We start from the raw sequence: 25,717 nt of genomic DNA on the forward strand, positions 1-25,717 counted from the left end.
GATAGAAGTTTCAAATCATACAAAAATTAATTTTGTATTTTTAACCAGTACTTTCTCTTCATTTATTTTAAAAGAAAAATCTTACCTCGTCTGATTAATTCTTTTCCTTCATCAACTAAGTCTGATGTCATATCATTATCTCCCATGAACTGCTGGAAACCAAGTAGATTCAAACAACGAGTTCCCAAGCTAATAAAGGTAGATTTTCAAAAAGATAAGCATTATTTCATACTGTAAATGTTTACACTGGAAGCCTCTGTTGTATTTCTAATTATCATGTCAAGTTATACAGCACTACACTTGTCTTTCTTCAAGTACTTATTTCCCTTTCTAAGAAACTTAAATGCCCAGTACTCCACTGACTAAGGTATGCACCAAAGCCCGACTTTTTTTTTTTTTTCCAAAGCCCGACTTCTTACAGACACAAATTAAGTTAGGCCATTAGCATACTTTCAGAAGATTATTATACCAGGATGCTAAGCAATAGCTATAATACAAAAGCAATTTATCCTTTTCTTGTATTCAAACAGCAATTTTAATACACATACACAACCAGTATTTACAAGGGCAGAATATTCTTGGCTTAGAAAGTCTTAATTATGCAAACTGATTTTCATGGTTTTTTTTTATACTGAGAACTAGTCAATTCTATTTAAATCAGTGTTTCTATAAATTCAGAATTGATTACTATAGCTTATCTGGGGGCTATCATTTATATCTTATTTGGTTTTTACTTTAAACCTCATTGTTGTGCAGGACAGGAATACTCTGAAAATATGGTACATAAGGAAGGATTAATATCTGTTAAACTACTATTATGCATCAGATAGTTTACAGATACTCATTTAATTCTTACTATAACTCTAAGAGATAAATATTACTTTACAGATAAAGAACAGAGGCAAAGGGCGTTAAATACTTTGTTAAGGACCAATTAATAAATTTTAGAGCTGAGGATTTATATCCAAAACAAAACAAAGACCAAGTTCTTTTTACTACCTTAGTTTTCAAACTTCTTCACTAATGTACTTTTAATGGCAGAATTCCGAACACCATACATGAAGTAAGGCAGAGAGAGGAAGAAAAAAGGGAGGAGTGTGTGTGTGTGTGTGTGTGAAAGCGTGTATGTGAAAGCATGTGTGTTAGGAAGAAGAGAAAACAGTGAAACAATTAAGAAAAAGCAAACATCTCCCATTTTACATCAGTGACGTGTAAATATCTGACTAGTTCATAAATTATCTGCTTGTTTTAATATACAAGGAATGCTTGTATGACTTACCAGTGAGTAAAATTGGGGTTTCAGGTGGATGGTCATGCTAATTCTGTGACTTTAGATACTCCCTTACCATCCTTATATACCTGTGGGAATACTATACTGCAGGATGAGATCATTGTCTCTGGAAAGGTTGTAGCTTTGTCTAAAGTGTCCAGAAACAGCTTTATAGGCTCTAGGCAGTTAAGTCTGAATATTATTAATAGGTCTGAGTATGGTTATGTGCTAGTAATAAAGAAATTAAACTATTATGGCAGCATTCCAAAAGAAAATCGACCTATAAAGTCACGTTAATACTGAAATGTCTGCAAAGCATTTCTTCAAATATTCCTATAATACAGTATATTTCTATATATAAATATATATTATATGTTACAAATATATATAAATGATAAAAATATAATTTGATAATTGATGTATATGACCTTTCTTTTCCTTAAACACAAACTAGCAAAGTTTATCTTAATTGTAAAACAACACTTTTAAAGAAATATTTTTAAGTTAAACAATTTTCCTTTTAGACATCATTCCTTACATTAAAATTTTATAGTTGACAAGGCACTATCTCATCCATCTATTATTCCTTGATGCATATGTTAATCTAATAAGATGCTAACCTTAAGTAGAGATGCTAATCTTACCAACATAACCACTAAGATGAGGCGACAGGATTTATACATCACAAGCTCTTAATGTTCCATTTGTAGTTTATAAAGTTTTTAAATGAATAAGCACATAAAAAAAGTTTATAGTTTTGGATATCCGAAGGATGACTGGTCTCTTACTTTTAATACATCATTTTCATAATGAATATAAACCTCTGTCTTTCCTACTTTACAGAAAAAAGCTGAAAATATTATATTGTTTTATCAGTTCATGGGCTTCCCTGATAGCTCCACTGGTAAAGAATCCGCCTGCAATGCAGGAGTCCTGGGTTCAATCTCCATGTCAGGAGGATCCCCTGGAAAAGGGAATGGCAACCCACTCCAGTATTCCTGCTTGGAGAATTCCATGGACAGAGGAGTCAGATAGGCTACAGTCCATGGGATAGCAGAGAATCAGACTCGACTGAGCGACTTTCATTTTCACCAGTTCATATTAAGTTTTATTTTAAATTATAATCTTTTGGCTCCTTTACTTATGAGAAGATAAAATATAGATGCCTAAAAAAAATTCAACAGAGAATTTATTTCAAACAATATGTCTTTTTACTCAATATCCAAGTGTTAGAATATCAGTATAATAATATACGCTATTTGTAAACTATTTGTAGTAACTAATTTTACTGAAAGATTTAAATGAAAAGTGGTTGGATGAAACATTATCAATAAAATTTTTTTAAGTGGCATTTTTGGTCTGTCATGGAGCACTGAAGCAGTGAAGAAGGTAGGCAGAGTATAGGATGAAGGCACTTAATGTGGAAGTAGGGAAGACAAGGTGCTAGAAGCCAAGGACACCTGTCTTAACTCCTTTTGAGTCTGATCTCTGCCAAGGTTCTACCAATTTTTCTGATCTGATAAAAAGAGTAGCCCATGTACTTACCATGTACTGTCTGATTATGACTGCTCCTTACCTGATCTTTTGTGCTGATTATGGTCTGAAACATCTAGAAACTCAAAATTTATTATGTGGAAAGCCCTAAGACTAATACATGTTACCAAATAGAAGCTGGGCAAGCAGGTGCTTTATAAGATACACTGGCTGCCATGACCAAAGGCCAGAACTCAGAGTTAACATTCTGTTATTAATCCTATCACTTTGTAGAACAAATAGCTAGAATAACTCTCTTTTCTTGAAAGTATCTTTGGAGGGAGACCCTGACCCAGCACTCAAGTGATCTCTTTAAATTATCCCCAGCATTCCCAAAGCCACAATAAAACAAACAACTAAAAGCCAATCAGTGAATATTTAAAACAGTTTTAAGGAGAAAGATATCCAGATCAGAATACATATATAAGAAAAAACAAGCAATGTTAAGTGTCTTACCTAAAATACGTAGCAATGCAGAGAATTACCACCAACATAGGATAATATATATAGAACCCATCTGCAATAAAGGATAAAACTTTCATGGAACCCATAATCTGAGGAGCAAGAAAAAAATTTAGTTAAATCAGTACAGCTCTATATATTTCATTCTTTTCATCATTAGAAAATTTATCTATAACCAGCTACATCAATAAATTTGGAGTTTTAAAAAAAGTAGAAATGAAGCACTAAATAGACTGACTTTTAAGTCCTTATCACAAGAGGAAAAAATTGTGATTGTGAGGTGATGAATGTTAATTAAAGTTACTGTGATAACTATTTCACAATATATACATATACTAATTATGTTGTACACCTTAAAATAATACAATGTTATGTGTCTATTATATCTTCATATGGCTTATTTTGTCCTAAGAAATTAACATTACATAAATATTACTGAAAATCATCAATTACATTAAGACCATAAACATAAAGGTCAATATTATTATAGGTCAGGTCTGTGAATACTGCTTAGCTGGACCAAAAAAATTTTGTTTTTAATAAAACAAAAGCAATATCACCTTTATCCAGTCATTAGTAACTACATATACAATGTGTAAAAGAAAGTTTTAGTAATTTTTAAAAAGATTCTAATAATGCAATAGAACTGTTTTCCAACAATGAAAAGAAATTTCACAATAATAGCATCCTATATAGATAATGAATCTAAAGAACTCTTTTTTTACCATACTTACAGATGTATAAGCAGTTGGCTGTGTATTTTGGTGAGAGATGGATGAATCCATGTGGGTCAAACCCAAGAAATTAAGACATAAAGGAGGAGTCAAACGGCAAAATAACCTGCAATAAAGCATAAACAAACACAATATATAAGAATAAAGCAGCAACACACATTTTATGTTAGCTTGAAATACACCGAGAATGTTTCAGATCATTCTATTATTCTCATCTATTTGTATTTTGAATTCTTACTATGAACTGCCCTTACTTGGAAGACATTCTGAAAGTCCTATTAATACCACAGTCTCCTGAAAAACATCAACACCTACACAACGAAACTCCAGCCTCAGGATGCCTCCTTTGGTGAGGTTTGCCACTGCTTTATCCCAAGAGTTTGTAGAGTGGCTTTGTATGTGCCTCTTCTGTGCAATTTAGCTCAATCCTCAAGGTGAATTGTACTCAGTACATAAAAGATCTGAAGCTGTAACACATTATGTCAACTCTGACAACTATAGCTTTAAATAACTGTTGGAGCTCAGTTTTTTTTCTTATTATATTCTATTTTTTTAATTAGAGGATAATTACTTTACAATATTGTGACAGCTTTTGCCATATATCAGCATGAATCAGTATTAGGCATAAATGTCCTCCCCGTCTTGAACCCCCTTCCCACATCCCTCCCCATCCCACCCATCCAGGTTGTTGCTGTGTTATGCAGCAACTTTTCACTGGCTATCATTTTACATATGGCAATGTATATGCTTCAGTGCTTTTCTCTCATATCATCCCACGCTCTCTTTCCCTCACTGTGTCCAAAATGTCTGTCTCCTTTGCTGCCCTGCAAACAAGGTTGTCAGTAGTATCTTTCTAGATTCCATGTATATGTTTTAATATATGTCTATCTTTTCCTGACTTGACTCTGGACAACAGGCTCTTGGTTCATTCACCTCATTAGAACTGACTAAAATGCATTTCTTTTTATAGCTGAGTAATATTCCGTTGTGCATATATACCACAACTTCCTTATCATCTGTCAGTGGTCATCTAGGTTGCTTCCTTGTCTTAGGTATTGTAAATAGTGCTGCAATGAACATTGGGGTACATGTGTCTTTTTCGATTCTGTTTTTCTGAGAGTATATGCCCAGTAGTAGACTTGCTGGGTTGTATGGTAGCTTCCTTCCTAAAGGAACTTCTACACTGTTTTCGGGGCTTCCCTGGTAGCTCAGCTGGTAAAGAATCCCCCTGCAATGCAGGAGACCTGGCTTGAGTCCTGGGTCGGGAAGAGTCCCTGGAGAAGGGATAGGCTATCACTCCAGTATCCTTGGGCTTCCCTGGTGGCTCAGACAGGAAAGAATCCGCCTGCAGTGCGGGAGACTCGGGTTCAATCCCTGGGTCAGGAAGATCCCTGGAGGAGGGCATGGCAACCCACTCCAGTATTCTTGTCTGGAAAATTCCATGGGCAGAGGAGCCTGGTGGGCTATAGTTCATGGGGTTGCAAAGAGTTGGATAAGACTGAGCCACTAAGGACAGCAGCACAGCACACTGCCCTCCGTGGTGGCTGTCAGTGCACTCCCACCAACAGTGTAAGAGGGTTCCCTTTTCTCCACACCCTCTCCAGCATTTACTGTCTATAGACTTTTTGATGATAGCCATTCTGACTGGAATCAGATGATATCTCTCTGTAGTTTCTACTTGCATTTCTCTAATAATGAGCTTCGTTGAGTATTTTATCATGTGTTTATTAGCCATCTGTATGTCATCTTTGGAGAAATGTCTGTTTAGGTCTTCTGCCCACTTTTACACTAGGCTGTTTGTTTCCCCGGTATTGAGCTGCATGAGCTGCTTATATACTTAGATTAATTTTTTGTCAGTTGTTTGCTATTAATTTTGCCCATTCTGAGGGTTGTCTTTTCACCTTGCTTATAGCTTCCTTTGTTGTGCAAAAGTTTTTAATTAGGTCTTGTTTATTTTTATTTCCATTATTCTAGGAGAACAAAGCAGGTCTTGCTATGGTTTATATCAGAGTGCTCTGTTTTCCTCTAAAAGTTTTATAGTTTTTGGTCTTACATTTAGGTCTTTAATCCATTTTGAGTTTATTTTTGTGTATGATGTTAGAAGATGTTCTAATTTCATTCTTATACAGGCAGCTGACCAGTTTTCCCAGCACTACTTTTTGAAGAGACTGTCTTTTCTCCATTGTGTATTTTTGCCTCCTATGTCAAAGATAAGGTGCCCACAGGTGTGCAGATTTATCTCTGGACTTTTTATCTTGTTCCTTTGGTCTATATTTCTGTTTTTGTGCTAGTATCTCTCCATTTGTTCGTGTCATCTTTGATTTCCTTCATCAGTGTCTTATAGTTTTTTGCACAGAAGTCTTTTGTCTCTTTAGGTAAATTCATTCCTAAGTATTTTATTATTTTTATTGCAGTGGTGAATGGGACTGTTTCCTTAATTTCTTTTTCTGATTTTTCATTGTTAGTATATAGGAATCCAAGGGATTTCTGTGTATTAATTTTATATCCTGCAATTTTACTATATTCACTGATTAGCTCTAGTAATTTTCTGGTGGCATCTTTAGGGTTTTCTATGTAGAGAATCATGTCATTTGCAGACAGTGAGAGTTTTACTTTTCTTCCAATCTGGATTCTTTTTATTTCTTTTTCTTCTCTGACTGTGATGGCAAGGACTTCCAAAACTATGTTGAATAACAGCGGTAAAAGTGAGCACCCTTGTCTTGTTCCTGAGTTTAGAGGAAATGCTTTCAGTTGTTTACCACTGAGGATAATGTTTGCTGTAGATCCGTCATATATGGCCTTTATTATGTTGAGGTATGTTCCTTTTATGCCTACTTTCTGGGGAGTTATGAGCAGATAAAGAACCTTACAAAACAAGGAGCTGGAGAACAGGAAGAGATGAAAATGAAGAGAGGGTATGAATATAAAGAAGTGAAGTAAGGAGTTATTTTATGGTGACAGAATAGCTCTGTATCTTGATTATGGTGGTGGTTATAGGAATCTACACACACACACACAAATGAATAAAGTATAAAAAATAGTGAGAACTAATAAAGTCTGTTGTGGTCTAGTTAACAGTAATGTGTCTGTGTAAATTTTTTGCTTTTGATATCATACAACAGCAGTATAAAATGTCTCCACTGGGGGAGGGTGAAGGTTACTAAGATTCTGTATTGTATTTGCAACTTCCTTTGAATCTATAATTATTTGGGGAAAAAAGGTTAAAAAAAAGTCTTAGAGGTGCTTCAGATATTGATTCCTCTTGAAGTTCCCAAAGTCCAGCCCTAAAAACCTAATATAACTAGTGTAATAATATGGACAAACAATAGATTGTGCAATTTAGCCCAAGCTGGAGCCATCTCTCTAAAATTCTGCTAAATCTCTTAGCAAAAATTATTCTTTTGGTCTTCTTAGTCCTCCACAATTTTCAGTGTGAGACCACTGAATTTTTCTGATTCTCAGAACACTTTCTAGACTTAGTCTCTAAAATCTCAAATGTTTCTATTATTACTAACTTATTTACTGACTTCTAATTGGTAAATCCAGACTCACTATGCCCTTCTTTTCCTTCCTAATCTAGCATACCTATTTTAACCCTAAACCGAGCAGGATTTAGCTAGCAATCAACAAGCATCTGATTAATACTTAAACCTAAGCAACTAGCTCATAGAAATATAGGTGTTAGAAAAAGAGCCATAAACAACAAGAAATAAAAGAGACCTTCACATAATGGAGACATTTTCCTTGTTTCTAAACAACAGTCTACTTACATGCCACTGAAAAGAAGGCTATATGCATCAGTCTGGTGATGTGAAGCCAGGTAGTAATAGTTAAATACACGAATCCTGAACACAGTAGAATAAACACAGATACTGAGGAAGAAGATGGAAAGAAAGCAAGCAATCTGAAAAAACAAAACAAAAACCCAGTTTCAGACTAATAGACTTCAGTACTTTATATACTATTATAAGCATTATCTTTTCATTTCCAGCTAACATTTATTGACATTCTAAAATTTAAACACAGTAATAGCAGCTTTTTAACCACCTAAGAAAATGAAATTATGAAAAAAAAATCTAGATCTTAATCAGTCCCACATCCTATCCATAAGTTTCAAATCTACCTCCTGAAGTGAGACTGTTCTCTCATTCCCTTGGCAACTCTTCACATGAGAACTATAATTTATCTAGCTTCACTGGCATAAAGAGAATCAAAATATTCTCATAAAAATATTGTGCATTATTTTGCATCTTTTCATCTCTTCTCAAATACAGTTCTTAGTTTTTATGGTCTGGGTAAAATGATGAAGCTCATTTTTGGAAATCTGAAAAATAACACTGTGGGGAACTTCACTGCTTTCATTATTATTAGAAGAAATATGTGGAGAAAAGATACAACAGTTAAGGATTAAACTTAAACCATGACTGACATTTATTTATGACAGATATAAAATAAACTGACCTCGATATAAATATAATTGTATGTTTTTTCAGCCAGCTGTATGAAGACTGCAAAGAGGGATAAGACAGGTCTAGTGCTAAAGAATGTGCACTCTGACCACACAACTATCACGGAGAATATGGACAACACCACAGCAAGTACCCGATAAAACCAGGGTCGCAAAAGACATTCCCAGTACCACTCTAAGATAAAAAGAAAAAATGATTAGGAAAACCATAAAGAAGCAACAGTGTATTTACAGTGTTTCAAAACTCCTCCACACAAGATACATAATTGCAAAGAGACATATTGGTGGAAATAAGCAGACACCATCCTAAACAAATGATCACCAATAACAGAACAACCTGATATCATGGGCCTCCTGCTCTGAGAAGGACACATTACTGCTGAGGTATTCCTGCCAAAAATGCAGAACCTGCATCTGATCATGAGGAAACATCAAACTCAAATTGATGTAAGTCAAAAAACACAATTATAATTCAACTCTGCATTGGTGAAAATATACACTTTCCATCAGGAAAATTATCAGCATCAAACTTTGAACTGTATATCAAAAATTACATACCAACTGTAGGATTATAAAAATATTGAATAAATCTATTTTCTGGCTCTGGCGATTGAAAGGTATGAACAAACTGACAAGTAGCACTTGTTTCATTTTTTGCTACATCTTCTAGATAAAATGCTTGTTCCAAAAGAATCTGCCATTGTACTTGAGTTCGACGATGTCGCTGAACTGAATAAATCACCTTAAAAAGACAGCAGAGGGTATACCTGTCAGTGCTCTGAAACAACAGTGATTCAACTCCCTACTAAGGAGCATGTTTTGGTTGTCGCAACAGGGAAGTGCTAATGGCAGTTACTGGGTGGGGCTGAGGATGTTAATATTCTGTAATATATGTAACAGTTTGCTCAGTGAATAATTCTCCTCCCAAAATGTCAACAGTACTCCTGTCAAGAAACAGGAAGTTAAAACACTTGCAAGAATAATGATAAGGACAAGAACAAAGGTAGTTTCTGACATACATTCACTCAAAACTCCTTTTTTGTGGGCAGTAAATCCAACTAAAATCATCAAAAGGTAAAAAGGCTATATAAAGTTACCTGTTTATGTAGTTTTACCAGACTTTTTTCACTTGGGTAGGTATTATGCTTTTCATCAAAATCTTCATAATCATCCATGTTCCTGCCCATTTTTTCCTGATACTCTATAGGACACTAAAAGGAACAAGTAGATTTTTAGAAATTTTATTTGCAAAAAGATAAAAAAATTTTTGTTAAGAATCTTTTGTTCTTAATCCAATTTTCTTGCAAATATCTTCCAGATGTGGAGTCACCTACCCTACTATTAGTCATTTAATACATCTATGAACTTGGGCAAGTTAGTTAACCTCCATAAATAGGTCTCAAAAGGTAGCAAATATAAGAGAAATGATTAGAGAATTCATTCTCACGACTTTCATCTTAGTCAAAAGAAACACTAGCTAATGATTAGCATGACAGATTTAAAACACAGGAAAAGAACTGAATAGCCACATGAAAAAAATTTAAAAAAAAATTAAACTAGGCCACAATTGCACACCATATATAAAACTCAACCCCAAATGGATTAAAGACTTGAATGTAAGACCTGAAATCATAAAAATCCCAGAAGAAAATATAGGCAGGATGCTCTCTGATATCACTCTTAGCAAATATCTTTCTAGATATGTCTACCCAGGCAAGAGAAGCAAAAGCAAAAATAAACAAATGTGATTACATCAAACTAAAAAGCTTTTGTGTAGCAGGGGAAACCATCAATACAGTGAAAAGACAACTTACCAAATGAGAGAAGAATTTCAAATGATATATCCAATAAGAGATTAATATACAAAATATGTAAAGAACTCATACAATTCAACAATGAATAATCTGACTGAAAAATGGGCAGAGGAGCTGAATAGATTATATTTCCCAAAGAAGACATACAGGTGGACAAGTACTTGAAAAGAAGTTCAACATCACTAATTATTAGAGAAATGCAAATCATCAAAAGGGCTATTAACAAAATGACAAGAAATAACAAGTGTTGGTGAAGATGTGGAGAAAATGGAATCCTCACACACAATTGGTGAGAATGTAGATTGATGCAGGCCACTATGGAAGATAGTATGGTGAGTCCTCAAAAAATTAAGAATAGAACTACCATATGATCTAACTATCTCACCTCTGGGATTTTATCTAAAGAATAAGAAAATACTAATCCTAAAAGATATCTGTACCCCTATGATCACTGCAGCATTATTTACAATAGCCAAGAAAATAACCTAAGTGCCCATCAATGAATGAATGGATAAAGAAGATATGGTATATGTGTACATGCACACACGCATGCACACACACAGTGGAATACTACTCAGCCATCAAAAAGGGCAAAATCTTGCCATTTGCAACACAGATAGACCTGGAGGGTGTTATGCTAAGTGAAATAAGTCAGATAAAGAAAAACACTATATGATTTAACCCATATGTGGAGTATAAAAAACTAATAAATGAACAGAACAAAATAAATGAATAAACCAAACTAAATAAAAACAAACATTGATATAGAGAAAAAAGTAGTAATAGAGATAGGGTAAAATGGAAAAAGGGGTTCCACTGTATGGCTGATGGAAAATAAATTTTGGTGGTAAGGATGGTATAGGGTATACAGAAGTAGAAGTAGAAATATAATATACACACAAAACTTAAAATATGTCATAAATCAATGCTACCTGAATTAAAAAAAGACATACAAGTCTTAAAAAATAAACATAAGAAAAGGAATAGTTCAGTGGTTCTATGGTTGCCGAGAAGGTAACTGGGAAACTCATTTACAAAATAATCATTTTTGGAAGTATATGAATACCTCTAATTCAATACTAAGGCATCAAAATCTTAATTGTATAGTTTCTTTTTAAATATCTACATTAAATATCTTATAATATCATTTATTTTATGAAATATGCTTATAAAATAACACGTACAAAGCTGCTTAAAAGTGATTATTGAGAACTTAGTTTATTTTCTTACAGGAGATATGCCTCTGGTGACTACATTTAATGACATTTTTACAACCTATAAAGGTCCATCTCCGTCACAGCAATGATTTTACAATATTTAACATAATCTCTATAGCTACATTTCAATGGAAAATATTGCCAATAAATAATGTTAAATGTATAATAACTAACAAATTTTATGTACAAATTATTATTAATTTACTGTTAACATAAAAATGGAAAAGGCTGGAAGATGTCAATCATATGCTGTTTGTGTACTTTTCTGATGCTTTTATTATAATATTACATTATGTAGATTTATATTTCAAAAGAAAGTAGATGGGAATATTATTTAATTACCTTTTTAAGTATTGTGTCAACACATTTTCTCAGTGGGTGGTTATACTTGATGCTCTCATTCACTTTACGAACTTCCTATAAGAACAGTAAGAGAAATAAAAATATTTCCATTTCTACAGATTAGGTGTTTCAAATCAGGATGCTCTAGGTACTATAATATATTCTCACAAGTTTAGTTACAACCTAAATTACTCAGCATATAATAAAGTTCCATTCTCTGAATAAAAGTTCTTAATAACAAAAATAAAAATATAAAATTATAGAACAAATTTATCTACACCCCCACACTTTCTAAAATTTCTAAATTTACTGCCTTATCATTTGGTATACAAAGATGAATAAGCATTAGAAAAACTCATGAAGGATCAGTCAGACTTTGCAATTCTAAAAGAACAAGACTTTTTTCTTCTACCTTGCTCCTCATGCTCAATTACCTCATTATCTAAAATGCAGCAAAGAAACCAGAAGCAGCAGAACAGGCTAAAAATATCACAAAGCACCTGCTCCTTTCCAGAGTACTTTCAGCAGTCACAACTAATGATTCATTCCACATTTTTAAGATTAAGAGTACATTATATGTCAGCACTGTCCTAGGTGAAAGGTCATCACAATCCATACTGGAGGGTAAAGTGGGAAGACATGGTGTTTTAAGTCTCACTAAGATTACAGTGTGGTGATGAGATAATTAAATAAACAATTTAAAGAGTAAGAAAGGCATGAAGGCATTAGGGAAGGGAATCTTTAGAAGCACTAGTTCTCAAAGAATCACAATATCCTATAATACTACAGGAAATTTTTGAAAAGTTGGACCCACTGTTCTAGGAAGAAGAAACAGGATGTTCAAAGGCTGGGAGGCAAGAGTGAACCAACCAGAATATTAAAAAGAACATTCTGATTATAGGGTAGAGAATGGCCTTAAGGGATGTAAAACTGGAGGCAGAGAAACCATAGGGTGTATAAACAAAGCTGTGAAAAAATAAAATATATATGGAAAAAAATACTATCCTTAATATATGAAGCGTTTTTAAAAATCAATAGAAAAATGGGAAGCTATAAAGGAAATGCAACTGGCCAATAAATAACTGAAAAAAATATTCAACCTCACTAAAAAAAACTACAAGTTTTTAAAATGAGGACAGTTTTCTTGCAAAATTATAAAAAATTGCTATTTTGTAATGAGGGAAGACTGTAGGGGGAAAGGCCTCCTATATACAATAAAATGTCAAATAACCTATTTGGAAAATAATTTAGCAATATCCACCAAAATTTAAAATACGCAGACCCATGAATAATCTGTACCAAAAGACACTGCTCCTGTCAAAGAGCTTAGCTGAGTGAAGAAAGCAGATATGATTCAAACAGAAAAGGTGTGAAAACTGCTCTATAATCTCACATGGAAAGTTTTCTGATGAACTGATTTTTTAAACTGAGATAAAAAGCTAAACTGAGGATAGGAGCCAGCCAATCAAAGGAAAGAGTAAGAATATACCAGACAGAGGGACAGCATGTACAAAAACCTCCAAGCAGAAGAGAACAAGCAGTTTCAGGAAAGTGAAAGAAATCCAGTGACTAACAGGAAAGCAGAGTAATGGCCTGAGTACTGCTTGATCAGGTTGAAGAGTAAGAGCAAAGTACTCCAGAAGGCCTTAGCAGCAGTTCATTTTGAGGTCAATGAACAGGCCTAAAAACAGAATAAAAAGATTTTGCTTTTTAAAAGGTGCTTGAAGTAACCCTTACATTACAATTTTCCATTTCTAAGCTACCTTAAAGTTCTGTTGACTTGTTACCATAACTTTGAATATAAACTATAGTCTGTTTATATTTCATATATGAAAGTATTTTTCCTTTATACAAAAGTTAAGTTTAAGTAATAAAATACTGATATTGGCTATACTTTATGAGTTTAAATTTCCTTCAAAGTTCATAATTTTTATAAAGTGCAGAAAGTATTTGAAATAGTAGCTTCTTTTCTTCATATAAAATAACATAATTTGAACTCTGTCATTATTGTATCATTATAGTCAACTCAACATAATTTGAACTCTGTCATTTCTGTGTCATTATAGTCAACTCTTCACCAGACAAAATACAGCAAATCAGACTAAAAGGCAATTTTCAGTGGAAATAAGTAGCTGTTTTTTCCCTCTCCAAAATCATCTGCCTCAAAAAATGACAGCAGGTAGAGGTGACCTCTGGCCATCTAGCAAAAATTTCTTTTGAATGATTTGACATAGCTTGTAAGTTTTATTAACGGTTCAAAGAAAAGTAATGGACACACAAGATATATATAATTCACTCCATGGAAAACATATCATAAAACACTAAACTGGTTTTTATAAAATGTATTTGGGAGATTTTATGGATAGCTGAAAAATATAATTAATAATTACCCCCTAAAAAGGTGACTGTGATCTGCTAAAAGATGTATTCAAAACCAGTTTATTTTAAGTTTTCTCTCAAACTAAGTTATCAACAGTCTCATTCCAAGCTTTATTCTGCACACCTCCATCTGATTGGTTATCCTAAACCATATACAAGGTGTCAATGATTCCTCACTGCTTTCAAAATATAGTCTGGACTTCAGTCTGACCTTCGAGGCCCTCCTATATGGCTCTATATCTTGCAAACTTTACAAACTTTCTATTTTATCTTATGCTTAATTAGTTTGGTTTTAAAATCTCCTGATATTTGAGCAGAATGCTGTCATCTATGAAAATTCTACACTTCCTTCAAGGCCCAGGTCATATTTCATTTCCTCCATTTCATCTCCTCCACTGATGGCTGCTGTGAAGCGAAACTTCTCAACACGACAGCACGCATCATTTACAGTACATTTGGCATATTCTGTGAGGAACTGTACAATTCTGTACTCTAGACAGTTAGTATCCTAATAGCTCATTCCACATAGCACTTCAGATGGCAGGAAGATATTAAATGATTTATTAAATGATAATTTAATTAAATGATAAAAATGATTTTATTTTACTAAATGATAAAAAAAATTTTCTCCACAAGTTTATAAATTTTCAGACATTCAGAAAACAGGAAGGACCCCAAATTCCCTTAAAATACATAGACAAAGAAATCCATATCTGATAAAATTTTTTGCGGGGGGGGGGGGGGGGTGTAAAAAAGTTCCGGAACTCTTTTATCTATGGGAACTTCCTGCTATTTGCAGAACAATCATTAAGAAAAGTGTCTCTTATAATATAAAATGGATCAAATTAACACTTTGTACACCTTAAATTTAAAGAGCCTCTTGATGAAGGTGAAAGAGAGTGGAAAAGTTGGCTTAATGCTCAACATTCAGAAAACTAAGATGATGGCATCCGGTCCCATCACTTCATGGCAAATAGATGGGGAAACAGTGGGTGACTTTATTTTTCTGGGCTCCAAAATCACTGCAGATGGTGATTGCAGCCATGAAATCAAAAGACACTTACTCCTTGGAAGGAAAGTTATGACCAACCTAGACAGCATATTGAAAAGCAGAGACATTACATTGCCAACAAAGGTCCATCTAGTCAAGGCTATGGTTTTTCCAGTGGTCATGTATAGATGTGAGAGTTGGACTATAAAGAAAGCTGAGTGCCGAAGAATTGATGCTTTTGAACTGCAGTGTTGGAGAAGACTCTGGAGAGTCCCTTGGACTGCAAGGAGATCCAATCAGTCCATCCTAAAGGAAATCAGTCCTGAATATTCATTGGGAGGACTGATGCTGAAACTGAAACTCCAATACTCTGGCCACCTGATGCGAAGAGCTGACTCATTTGAAAAGACCCTGATGATGGGAAAGATTGAGGACAGGAGGAGAAGGGGATGACAGAGGATGAGATGGTTGGATGGTATCACCAACTCAATGGACATGGGTTTGGGTGAACTCTGGGAGTTGGTGACGGACAGGAAGGCCTGGCGTGCTGCAGTTCATGGAGTCACAAGGAGTCGGACACGACTGAGCGACTGAACTGAACTGAACTTACATCAGATATATTCAATTAAAAAAAGTGATTACTTATTCACTGGAAAATTTTCTCTTATCTAAAATTTTTTAAATCCCTCATACCTTAAACCTATACTAAAATAGCAAAGAAGGCATCAATTCCAATCCTTAATTTACCACAGCCTATTTCTAAGTACAGGACTCCTACCTAAAAACAACAACAGTAACAAAATCTATCTTTATTAAGATACTAAAGGTTCCTCCTGGCAAAATCCAGATCTAAAATAATAAACTGCATTTAATCTATACTTGGTCAAGGAATTTTGAATAAACTCATGAAATCTATATTCCTTAAATATGAAAGAACTGAATTTTAATACCAACTTTTGAGGGAAACGCTATCAAATGATCTTTTGATTATTTTATTATCAAATATAAATTTTCAAATTTTTTTAAAAATGCAAATCTTCAGTCAAAAAATTTCAAATATATCAAGTATAAAAATTACCAAATATAAATTAATTTCTTTTGAAAAATATAATAATATCCATCATATGCCTAAAGAATGCTACAGTTCTTAACATTTTATAAATAAATGCTGAAAAGTCAACAGAAAAGTTTTCAATCAGAATCAAAGAATCAGTATTCATTCCTTTGTTCACTTAAAAATGGTTGCTGAGTAAGAATTTAGAGAACCAAGGGAGGTGTTATGGGTTGGAACTCTGTTCCCCCCAAAATCATATGTTGTCTCAACATCCAGTACTTCATAATGTAATCTTATCTGGGAATAGGGCTTTCACAGCTCTAACTGGTTAAATCAAGAAAAGGCTTACTGGAATGGGGTGGGCCCCTAATCTTACTGGTGTCCTTATAAACAGAGGAAATTAGGACACAGAGAGGCACACAGGGAGAATACCATGTGAATAAGAAGACAGAGAGATCTACAAGCCAAGGAACATAAAAGATTGTCACTTAACTATCAGAAGACAGGAGATGTGGTACAAATTTCCCTATAGCCCTCTAAAGGAACCAACCATGCTGACACCTTGATCTTGGACTTTAGCCCCCAGAGCTCTGAGACAAAAAATTTCTGTTGTTTAAACCACCCAGTTCATGTACTTTGTTGTGGCAGCCCCAGGAAACTACCAGAGAAGGCTTCCCTGAAGAATTCTCAGTTGTATTGAGAACTGAAAATGAAGTAGGAATTAGCGAAAGAGAATGGAGAAAAGAGGGTTCCAAGAATTTGAGAACACCACACTCAAAAACAGAACAAAGAAAGCAATGAAATAATGGTGAAGAGTAGGGGTCGGCAAACCAGATTCAATCCAGTCCATCATCTGTTCTTATCTGAACACATCCACTGCTCGTTCTTATTGGGTCTGGCTGCTTTCATGCTAAAGCAGCCAGTGATGCAGTTGCAACAGAGAGCACATGGCACAGAAAGCCTAAAATAGTTACTACCTGGCCCTTTACAGAAAAGGGCCTGTCCCTATAAAAGCACAAACTAGAGTCACACTGCCTGGTTCCATCACCTGGTAACTGTGTGAAGATGGGAAACTTACCCTCTCTGTGTCTCATTTTCCTTAATAGAAACAAGGACAAAAAAACCCTCCCTTATAAGGCTGCTTTGAGAATTGAATGTATTAATATATATAAAGTGCTTTAGGCAAATATGTCTATAAGTCTACATATATTTGTTTGCCTACATGTTTGCTACTATCATCACCATTAATAAGTTTGAGGAACCAAAGGCTCGAGATAAGGCTGAAGAACTAAACATGGGTCAAATCATTTTTTGATTAGCCACATTACAACATCTTGGAGACTACTCTAACATGAATGAAAGCCTTTAGTATAAGGTTTTAAGCTGAAGAATAACATTATTGGAATGGCATATTTTCACAGAAGAGCAAAATTTGAGGTGACTACATTCTTTTTTAAAATCAGCTAAATTATTAAACAGCAAAATTTTGTACTTTGTTGTATTTTTGGGTGTATATTATTGAAATTTATACTTTCAACAACTTTATGAGATTTATTCAAATTATATGCATATTACAAGTGAGCAAAATGAAGTGCCTTATTAAGATTATAGACAGAAAACAAAACTGAGGCATACAAATTCCCATGAATATTGCTCTCTAAAGAGGTTTCCAGACTTGGTGGGATTACTTTGGGTCAAACTTTCAGGAAGAAGCCCGACCTTTAATTTCAATTTTCATCTCTACTCTGTCATGGTAACTATGTAACTTATCATTTAACTGTGGACACTTTTTGAGTCTCAACTTTTAACTACTAAAAGTTACCCCAGGACAACAAGCATAAGCCTGCACTGTTAAATACATTCACCCTACATCTTTGTCAATTAGCAGACGGAGATGATATCTTACGAAGTTGAACTGCCAATGAGTCATCTGAATGGGTGAGAAATTCTTTAGAATTACACATCACCAGTTTTCAGTCTAAAGTCCACCAGTATGCTGTTGACACCACCACCACCAACAAAACCAACAGTGTATACAAAAAATGATACACAAAACTTGATGACTGTTGACTCCAGGATTTGAACTTGCTTACCTCCATGACATCTTCTAAAGTCTCTTCTGCATCTGCTTTCTCTGTCATCAATTTGGCTGCCTTAAAATAAGTTTTCATGAGTAGATAACCTCTTTTTGCGCCATTCCAGTATGACCGAGGAATTTCTACCAAGCCATACCCCAACAACAACACAAGAAGAAACAGACCCCATGTATTTGCAGCTGCTATCCCAATTGTCTGAAGCTGGTTCCTTAGAAAGAGAAAACATAAGCAGATAGCTGTGATAAATTTTTCTGACAAAAATGTAAAATGAAACTAACTAGCGTTAAATGGTTTTTCAGAAAACAACTGCCCTACGATATAGATCCTATTTTATATGAAAAGTTTCAACCTTCAAATCTTAGCTCCTCTTTTAGTAACAGCAGATAATCTGTGTTGTAATGAAAAGTTAGAGTGTGACTGCAGAAATAGACACAGCAAACACTGCTTCTATTATAGTTAAAATTAGAATCTTAGGAAAATTCATGGCAAAAATTATCCTGAAGAAAATACATTTTTCATTAGGCACTTTCTTATTTAATATTAACCAAGAGAAGACTGAAAGAATTTTCAGCCTCAAAAAATTTTGAAGCAGACACACACAAACCTCAAGAATCCAACAGTAAGGGTTATCACTGCTACTCTATTCCTAAACTTTTCAGATATGACTCTTCACATATATCATATGTGATGATATGATGAAAAACAAACCCAGGTATTTAGTCATACATAAAAATTTTAAAGTCTATGAAAAAATCATAACAGTTAATACTTCAACATAGCTCTTTGATAAAACATCAGTTCCTTGTCTAATATGTATATGCAAAGATGTTATTCCATATTTTCCTTCTCAGTAATATGGATTTTTATGATATTCTTTGGGGGGAACCCATAAAACATGTCATGGTAGGTTTCCCAATAAAATGTTTGCTTGCATATGAAATAAAATTTAATTTTAAAAAATGCAAATGTACACAGAAACAATGTTAAGAACATGGTTTATCTTACCATTCTAGGTGCAAGTGTGGGTTGACAGCTACATAAATTAAAAATGCTCCAAATATCAGCAAATAGGTGCCATAATAGATTGCATTCTCAATTAGTGCAGTTTTGATCTTCCCGGTGATGGAAAACCCTCCTGATCTTGCATATGACTGCATGAAAGGTAACAGAATCCTGGATGATTAGAAAAAATATGATTAAAAAACACTTGACATGTCGGTATAATTTCAAAATACTGGAAACATGTAAATCTCAATTTTAATGTGTGGTTCTTCTCATGAATCAATATGATTTTGAGTAATAACACTAAACCAAACTATAACAGAGGGCTGAATATGTTTCCAACATTAAATTCTGGGGAGAGAAAAGCATATTCCTGGGAGCAAAAACAATGATCAACAGAGAGTACAACAGTACACTCTGACTTACAAGGAATCTGAAAAAGGCCTTTAAAGATTTTTTGAATTATTTAGATTACATCCAAAGAATAGTGAGGAATCATTTTCTTTAACTGAAGGGAGACATGACCAAACTTTTGTTTTCTATGGACTGGTAAGAGTTCAACATGGAGAATGGGCTTAAATGGAACAAAACTGTAACTATTTAGAATGGGTAAGGGGTGGTGGTGTGGTAAGAAGCAGGAGAGAAGGGTGGTTGTCAGTATACTGATTCTGAAGTACAGGTAGGTTTAGTTCCCCAGTTGTTTGACTCTGGGAACCCCATGGACTATAGCCCACCAGGATCCTCTGTCCATGGGCTTTCCCAGGCAAGGATACTGGAGTGGGTTGCCATTTCCTTTCAGAGGATCTTCCCGACTCAGGGATTGAATCCCGGTCTCCTGCACTGCAGGTAGACTACTTAGCGACTGACTGAGGCACCAGGGAAGCCCAAATGTCAGGGGAAGTGTCCTGGATACATCCTACAGGAGCTGCACAGGAAAGAGCTGGACATCCAGCTTCAGAATTCAGGAGAACGAACAGAAACACAGACAGATTTGGAGTCATCACCACATTAATGGTACTGAAATAACATCAGTAGATGAGATCTGGAAGGGAATATATACATAGAATGAATGAGAAGGAAAGATCTGAGACTGATGCCTCAAAAATATCAACTTTTAAATGAAAGGCAGACAAACAGAAGGAAAGACCAACAAAGGAGACTGAGGGAACAGTCAAGAATTATGGAAGAAAACGAAGTACATGGAGAATAAAGTGTTTGAAAGTGGAGAGAGGAAACAGTAAAATGAAAGGCTGCCAAGAGGTCAGTAAATTAAGAGCCTGTACGTTTAAGTGGAGAAGGGAGGATAGAAAACAGGGTCCAATGGGTTGTGGAAAGAATAAGCAGTGAGCAAATGGAGACACAAAATGCAGACAACTTTAGAAGTTTGGCTACATAGAATGATATATTCAAAAAAATATGGTATATTCAAAAAGTAGAACTCTTCACAGAAATTTTAAAAAGTTAGAATACTGAGACATACAACACAGAAGAATCTTCCAAATATATGAGCAAAAAGAAAAACAAAAAGGTACATACTGTATAACTCCATATTTATAAAGCTGAAAAAGCAGGCAAAACTAATCTATGGTAATAGAAGTCAGAATCATATGTTACCTTTGGGGAGCCTAATGACTGGGAGAGGGGTATGTGGGAAGCTTCTGGGGATATTGTTAATGTTCTATATCACAATCTGAGTGCTCATTATATGGGTGTATTCACTTGGAAGAAAAGTCAAACTAAATACAGTCTGTGAGATTTTCTGTACTAATTTATACTTTAAAAAAAAGTCTCCCTAAAAAAATACAGCAGTGATGAGTAGATCATCGAGGGGGAGACAGAAAGTTGGAAAGGATTCTGGCTTGAGTTTTGTAACAAGAGCTGAAGGAGATAGGTCTACATTTCAGGAAGAGGGATTAACTTTAAGAATGACTCTTACATTCTTGGAGGGAAGGAAAGAAATGACAGGTAGACAGGTTTGTTGGTGAGAAGCTGAAAAGAGCTGCCATCTGACGATTCCTTTTTCACTGGACGGCAGAAAGTAAAGTCATCTGCAAGGAGAGAAGGTGACTGTTTCTAGGACGTGAGAGAGAAAGAGTCACAATCACTGCTGAGGTTTGCAGTGACTGGAAAGATTTGTTGTGAAGAATGAAGAGCAAACAGATGAGAAAATCAAAGGATCAAAGTTTGGCAATGTTGAAGAACTAGCCAAGTTCAATGTGCATGCTACAGGGATCCTATACTCTGCTGTGTGATTTTTCTCTTGCCATGTTCCCCACCTCCAGTTTACTTGTATTATATCTATTGTAAAATGCTCAACAGGCAGTGGAAAAAGTATGAATGAGTCTGGAGCACAGCAGAAAGATAAAGTTATATTGGGTAGAAAAAAAAAAGACTTGGAAAGCATTACAAGTTAATGAAACCATGGCTATAATTACAGTTACTCAGGGAGAGTCAGATAACAAGATGACCAAAGATGGGACCCTGGGGAACACCAACACTTAGAAACCGGCCACAGAAATGCAGCACATAAAGGAAATTCAGAAGTCTGCACTGAGCGCACAGAACACCAGGGGTTAATGATGACCTCAGCAAGAGACCAGGGTCACATAACAATGGGACTTGAAGGAAACAGAACTGAAGAAGGTCCAGAAAGAAGGCAGTAACGAAAAGGAAATGGTGACAAGGAGAATTTTTTGTCTGTTTTCTACTTTTTGTTTATTTCTTTTCATTCCTTTTAAGATAAGACAGACCTCAATGAGGAGAGAAAGCATATAGATTTAAGGGAAAATATGACATAAGTAAGTTCTAAAATACGAAAGTTCACTGAAAAAATAATCACTTTTTAAAATTTAGCCAAAATATCGAAAATTTTATCCTTCACCACCACTTACCATGTTAAAAATTGTGAAGTCCAATATACTACCCTCCAGAAAATTGGCATGATTCCATCAGGAATGTAACTCCATGGCTTGAAACACGGATGTTGGCTATTTAAAAACAATTTAAAGCCAATTAATCATATGCTACTTAAATGAACTGCACAATTAGTTTGTGTTGGCAAAGTTCACTTACATTCAGCTTTAAATTATGGATTCTAACTTATAAAATTTTATAGAAAATTAAAATTCAAAACTGACTATGTTCAAAAAACACACAAAGGGAACAAAACTGTTTTAAGGAGGAATGTGTTTAAATTTTCAATGTTTTTTTTAGTCTTTGAATAAAATGAGGACATAATGTACTAATAGACTAATGAAGTGACAGCTTTAAAAGTAAATGCATTATGAAATCAAACTCTTGAGATGATTACCTTTAAAATACCCACTCACTTCATTTGTGGGTTGGTTATGGTGGCAAGAAAAAAAGTTATTAGTTGATTAAGTCCTAGAAACTGGAACCCTAACTTATCAGTCACTATAGCATATGTCCTATGGAGACAGATGCCAGCATCTATACATAATTCTGTTTGAATTTTCTGAAAACATGTGTATCTGACCATAGGTTCTTTCAGTAATAATCAGCATTCCTAAACTGTAAAGCTACTCTTTAGTCCAAGGGCTTCCAACAATCCACAGTGGTGCTTCAAAAGGGAATAACTACTACATTTAAAATTCACCCTTATCTAGCTTTGATTTAAAAATAAATAAATAAAAGCTGCATAAAGAAGTATGTAATACTACTTAAAGCACTGGTAAAAGCTACAGCCAATACTTATTAGTTTTTTACTGGGAAGTTTGATATGAATTCAAGATAACCTTTTGATAATTTTTTTTCCTTTTGATAATTTGAACTTTATTCTCAGTCTAAAACCATAATGTTTTTAAAGGATGCACATATATCAAAGGAATATCCTATGTACAGAATAACCTCCTCTTCCTTCATTACAACCTTGTAAATTAGGAAAACAAGAAAATGCACACCCCATTTTTTTTTTTACTGGAGAGGAAAAACAGCTTTTGGAAATCTATTCTTAGTAAGGCACTAAAAAAATCAGGTCTTCTCCAAGTTTCTATTAGCATCTACTGAGAGGTCCTGAATGCCAGTAACTATTTAAAATGTATTCAAGATTAAAATTTAAATAGGATACAGGTAATGAAAAGTCTATTAGCAAAGGATGAAGAAGGGAGGTGAGTAGAGGATGAGGATAAACTTTTATAAATATAAAATCCAGATGGTCAAACTGACAATTTTTAAACAAACTGCCCCCTACAATATTTTTTTTAAAAAAGAAGAAAGTACCTTGGGACTGGGGTAGCAGTTGCATACAATCCTGTCATGTTGCTACCCTCAGGAGGGCTTGAGTTTGCAGCAGCATGTTTGCACCGGTTGTATATTGTCTAAAGCAATAAAGGCATGGTTTAAAAATGAAAACCAAAAAGTTACCAAGTACTTAAGGGATATTGGAATGTATCAAGTTGTTTACCCAAAATTACCTTCCTGGCTATGCATTTTAGTGATCAAATTCATACAATAACACTTGCTTAAAATACAAGTTGATTTTTACATAAATGAGCTGTCTTAAAAACATATCTCAAACATGCTGTCTGATTACAAGTGCCTTTTAAATTGTGAAAATTAGTTTCACCTCTTACCGTACTAACATCCAGAGGGAGTATGAAGACAATCAGAAAGCAGAGATACCAAGCTAGTAGTGTTCCAACAATGACAAGTCTATGCTGCTTCTTAAAGTCTCCATACCGATGAAGTAGGAATAACGCCAGGAAAAAGACAAAAACAATCTCGAGTCCCAGAGCTGCACCACTCATTATTCAATGTTTCCTCTGATTCACCAAAGTAATTCACATACAGGCCTGGATCATTTCTATAAGCCACGAAGAAAAAAAATAAGGCAGTGTTAACATATGAAATGACCACTTGGAAATTTCCTAATTATTTTTTATTCATATACTAACAAATTGTTAAAAAAACTGTCAGGCTTTACACCTGACTCTGAGTAAGATAAAAAGGATAAACCCTATTCTCAAGTACTTCTGTTTTTTAAAGCATATGTTGAAAATTTTGCATAAATGATATCTTTAGGAAAAAAACTATTTTAGCAAAAATCACACTAGTTCCAAAAATATTACAAAGTAAGAATACTAGATATAAACAGTTTAAATACAGTGTCACTTGGAGTTGTTCCTTAATATTATAAGTCCTAACGTAATATTTTATATAAATACACTGTTGAGTGATCCTATGAAATTAGATATTTTGTAAAACAAAGGTTTCTAAGTCATCCATAATCATTACTTCAGATTTTCTAAAAGAGAGGGAGGGAGAAACAGAAAGAGAGAGACCATTTGAAAGCAACATTTCCTTTGTCTGAAGCAGTATTTTTCTTTCTTTCATATTAATCTTGTCTAACTTTCAGGACCTGAAATTCTTATTCATCTCCTGTGCCACAAAATATACTTACCTTTTCCATATATAAATCTTATTGTCTTTAAAGTTACTTCACCTATTTTATAGGCAGAAAAATTTATCAATGAAAATTTATCATTTGAAAATATTTTATTTATAAATGTTGATGATACAGACATCAGAAAATGGTTTATTTGATATCTCTCTACTCTTATAAAATAATTTACCTTTACTAACTAAAGACAATATATGTGCTTTTCACCTCTATAAAATCAATGTCAGGCATTTCTGGTTGTCTATGGACTAACTACAGTATCCCAAGGAAAAATTAATATCTTAACATAGAGAATCAGTATCATGATGCAACCCACCAAAATGAAGTAAGGTAGAATCAACAAAATATGTCAAAGTAACAAACATTTCCAACCAAAGCTATTTATTAAAAGAATAAAGAAAGTCTGAGTACCTTACAGGTTAAATTTAATATAAGAAATACCCTTATATAGAATATCACAAATGAAAATCACATTTAATAAGCTATTTACTTCATTATTTCTTTATATTATTGAAGTAGTTTCCTTCCATCCCTCTGTGGATTTCAACCAATATTTTCATTCTTAAGTGTCTAAAATAGAGAACTATTTGTCATTCTCTATCTCCATTTCCTCTATATTTTACTTCAAAGCACTTATCTACCTGATACAATGTATGTTCTTTATTGCTTCCCTGTAAAAACCCCCACCACACACACATACACACACACTCTTCTCTCTCCATGAAAGCAGAGAGCGGGCATGCTCAGTTGTGTCTTGACTCTTTGCAACCCCATGAACTTTAGCCCCCAGGCTCCTCTGTCTATGGATTTTTCCAGGCAAGAATACTAGAGTGGGTTGCCATTTCCTACTCCAGGGGGTCTTCCTGACCTAGGGATCAAACCCAATTTTCTTGCATCTCTCATACTGGCAGGCAGATTCTTTACTACTGCGTCACC

General features: G+C 34.4%; 1 protein-coding gene across 8 annotated transcripts in view; it reads right to left on the minus strand.

Annotated features, from left to right (window-relative positions):
• Positions 1 to 25,717, minus strand: part of LMBRD2 (LMBR1 domain containing 2) — a 48,732-nt gene that overhangs the window by 12,439 nt on the left and 10,576 nt on the right. For 7 of the 8 annotated variants that reach the window (XM_020906384.2, XM_020906387.2, XM_020906386.2 and 4 more), the window contains 13 exons: positions 23,955 to 24,184; positions 23,602 to 23,699; positions 22,254 to 22,349; positions 19,366 to 19,533; positions 18,358 to 18,568; positions 11,841 to 11,915; positions 9,565 to 9,678; positions 9,026 to 9,209; positions 8,461 to 8,642; positions 7,770 to 7,903; positions 4,000 to 4,105; positions 3,260 to 3,357; positions 86 to 189 (listed from right to left, as the gene is read on the minus strand). In XM_020906384.2, coding sequence (XP_020762043.2) covers positions 86 to 189; positions 3,260 to 3,357; positions 4,000 to 4,105; positions 7,770 to 7,903; positions 8,461 to 8,642; positions 9,026 to 9,209; positions 9,565 to 9,678; positions 11,841 to 11,915; positions 18,358 to 18,568; positions 19,366 to 19,533; positions 22,254 to 22,349; positions 23,602 to 23,699; positions 23,955 to 24,128 — 1,744 coding nt within the window. In that variant the 5' untranslated portion in view covers positions 24,129 to 24,184. Of the gene's footprint in view, positions 1 to 85; positions 190 to 3,259; positions 3,358 to 3,999; positions 4,106 to 7,769; positions 7,904 to 8,460; positions 8,643 to 9,025; positions 9,210 to 9,564; positions 9,679 to 11,840; positions 11,916 to 18,357; positions 18,569 to 19,365; positions 19,534 to 22,253; positions 22,350 to 23,601; positions 23,700 to 23,954; positions 24,185 to 25,717 lie in introns of those variants that run through there. The other variant, XM_020906388.2, reaches the window with a different exon arrangement.

The sequence above is a fragment of the Odocoileus virginianus genome, chromosome 14 (assembly GCF_023699985.2).
Source record: "Odocoileus virginianus isolate 20LAN1187 ecotype Illinois chromosome 14, Ovbor_1.2, whole genome shotgun sequence".
NCBI lineage: Eukaryota > Metazoa > Chordata > Mammalia > Artiodactyla > Cervidae > Odocoileus > Odocoileus virginianus.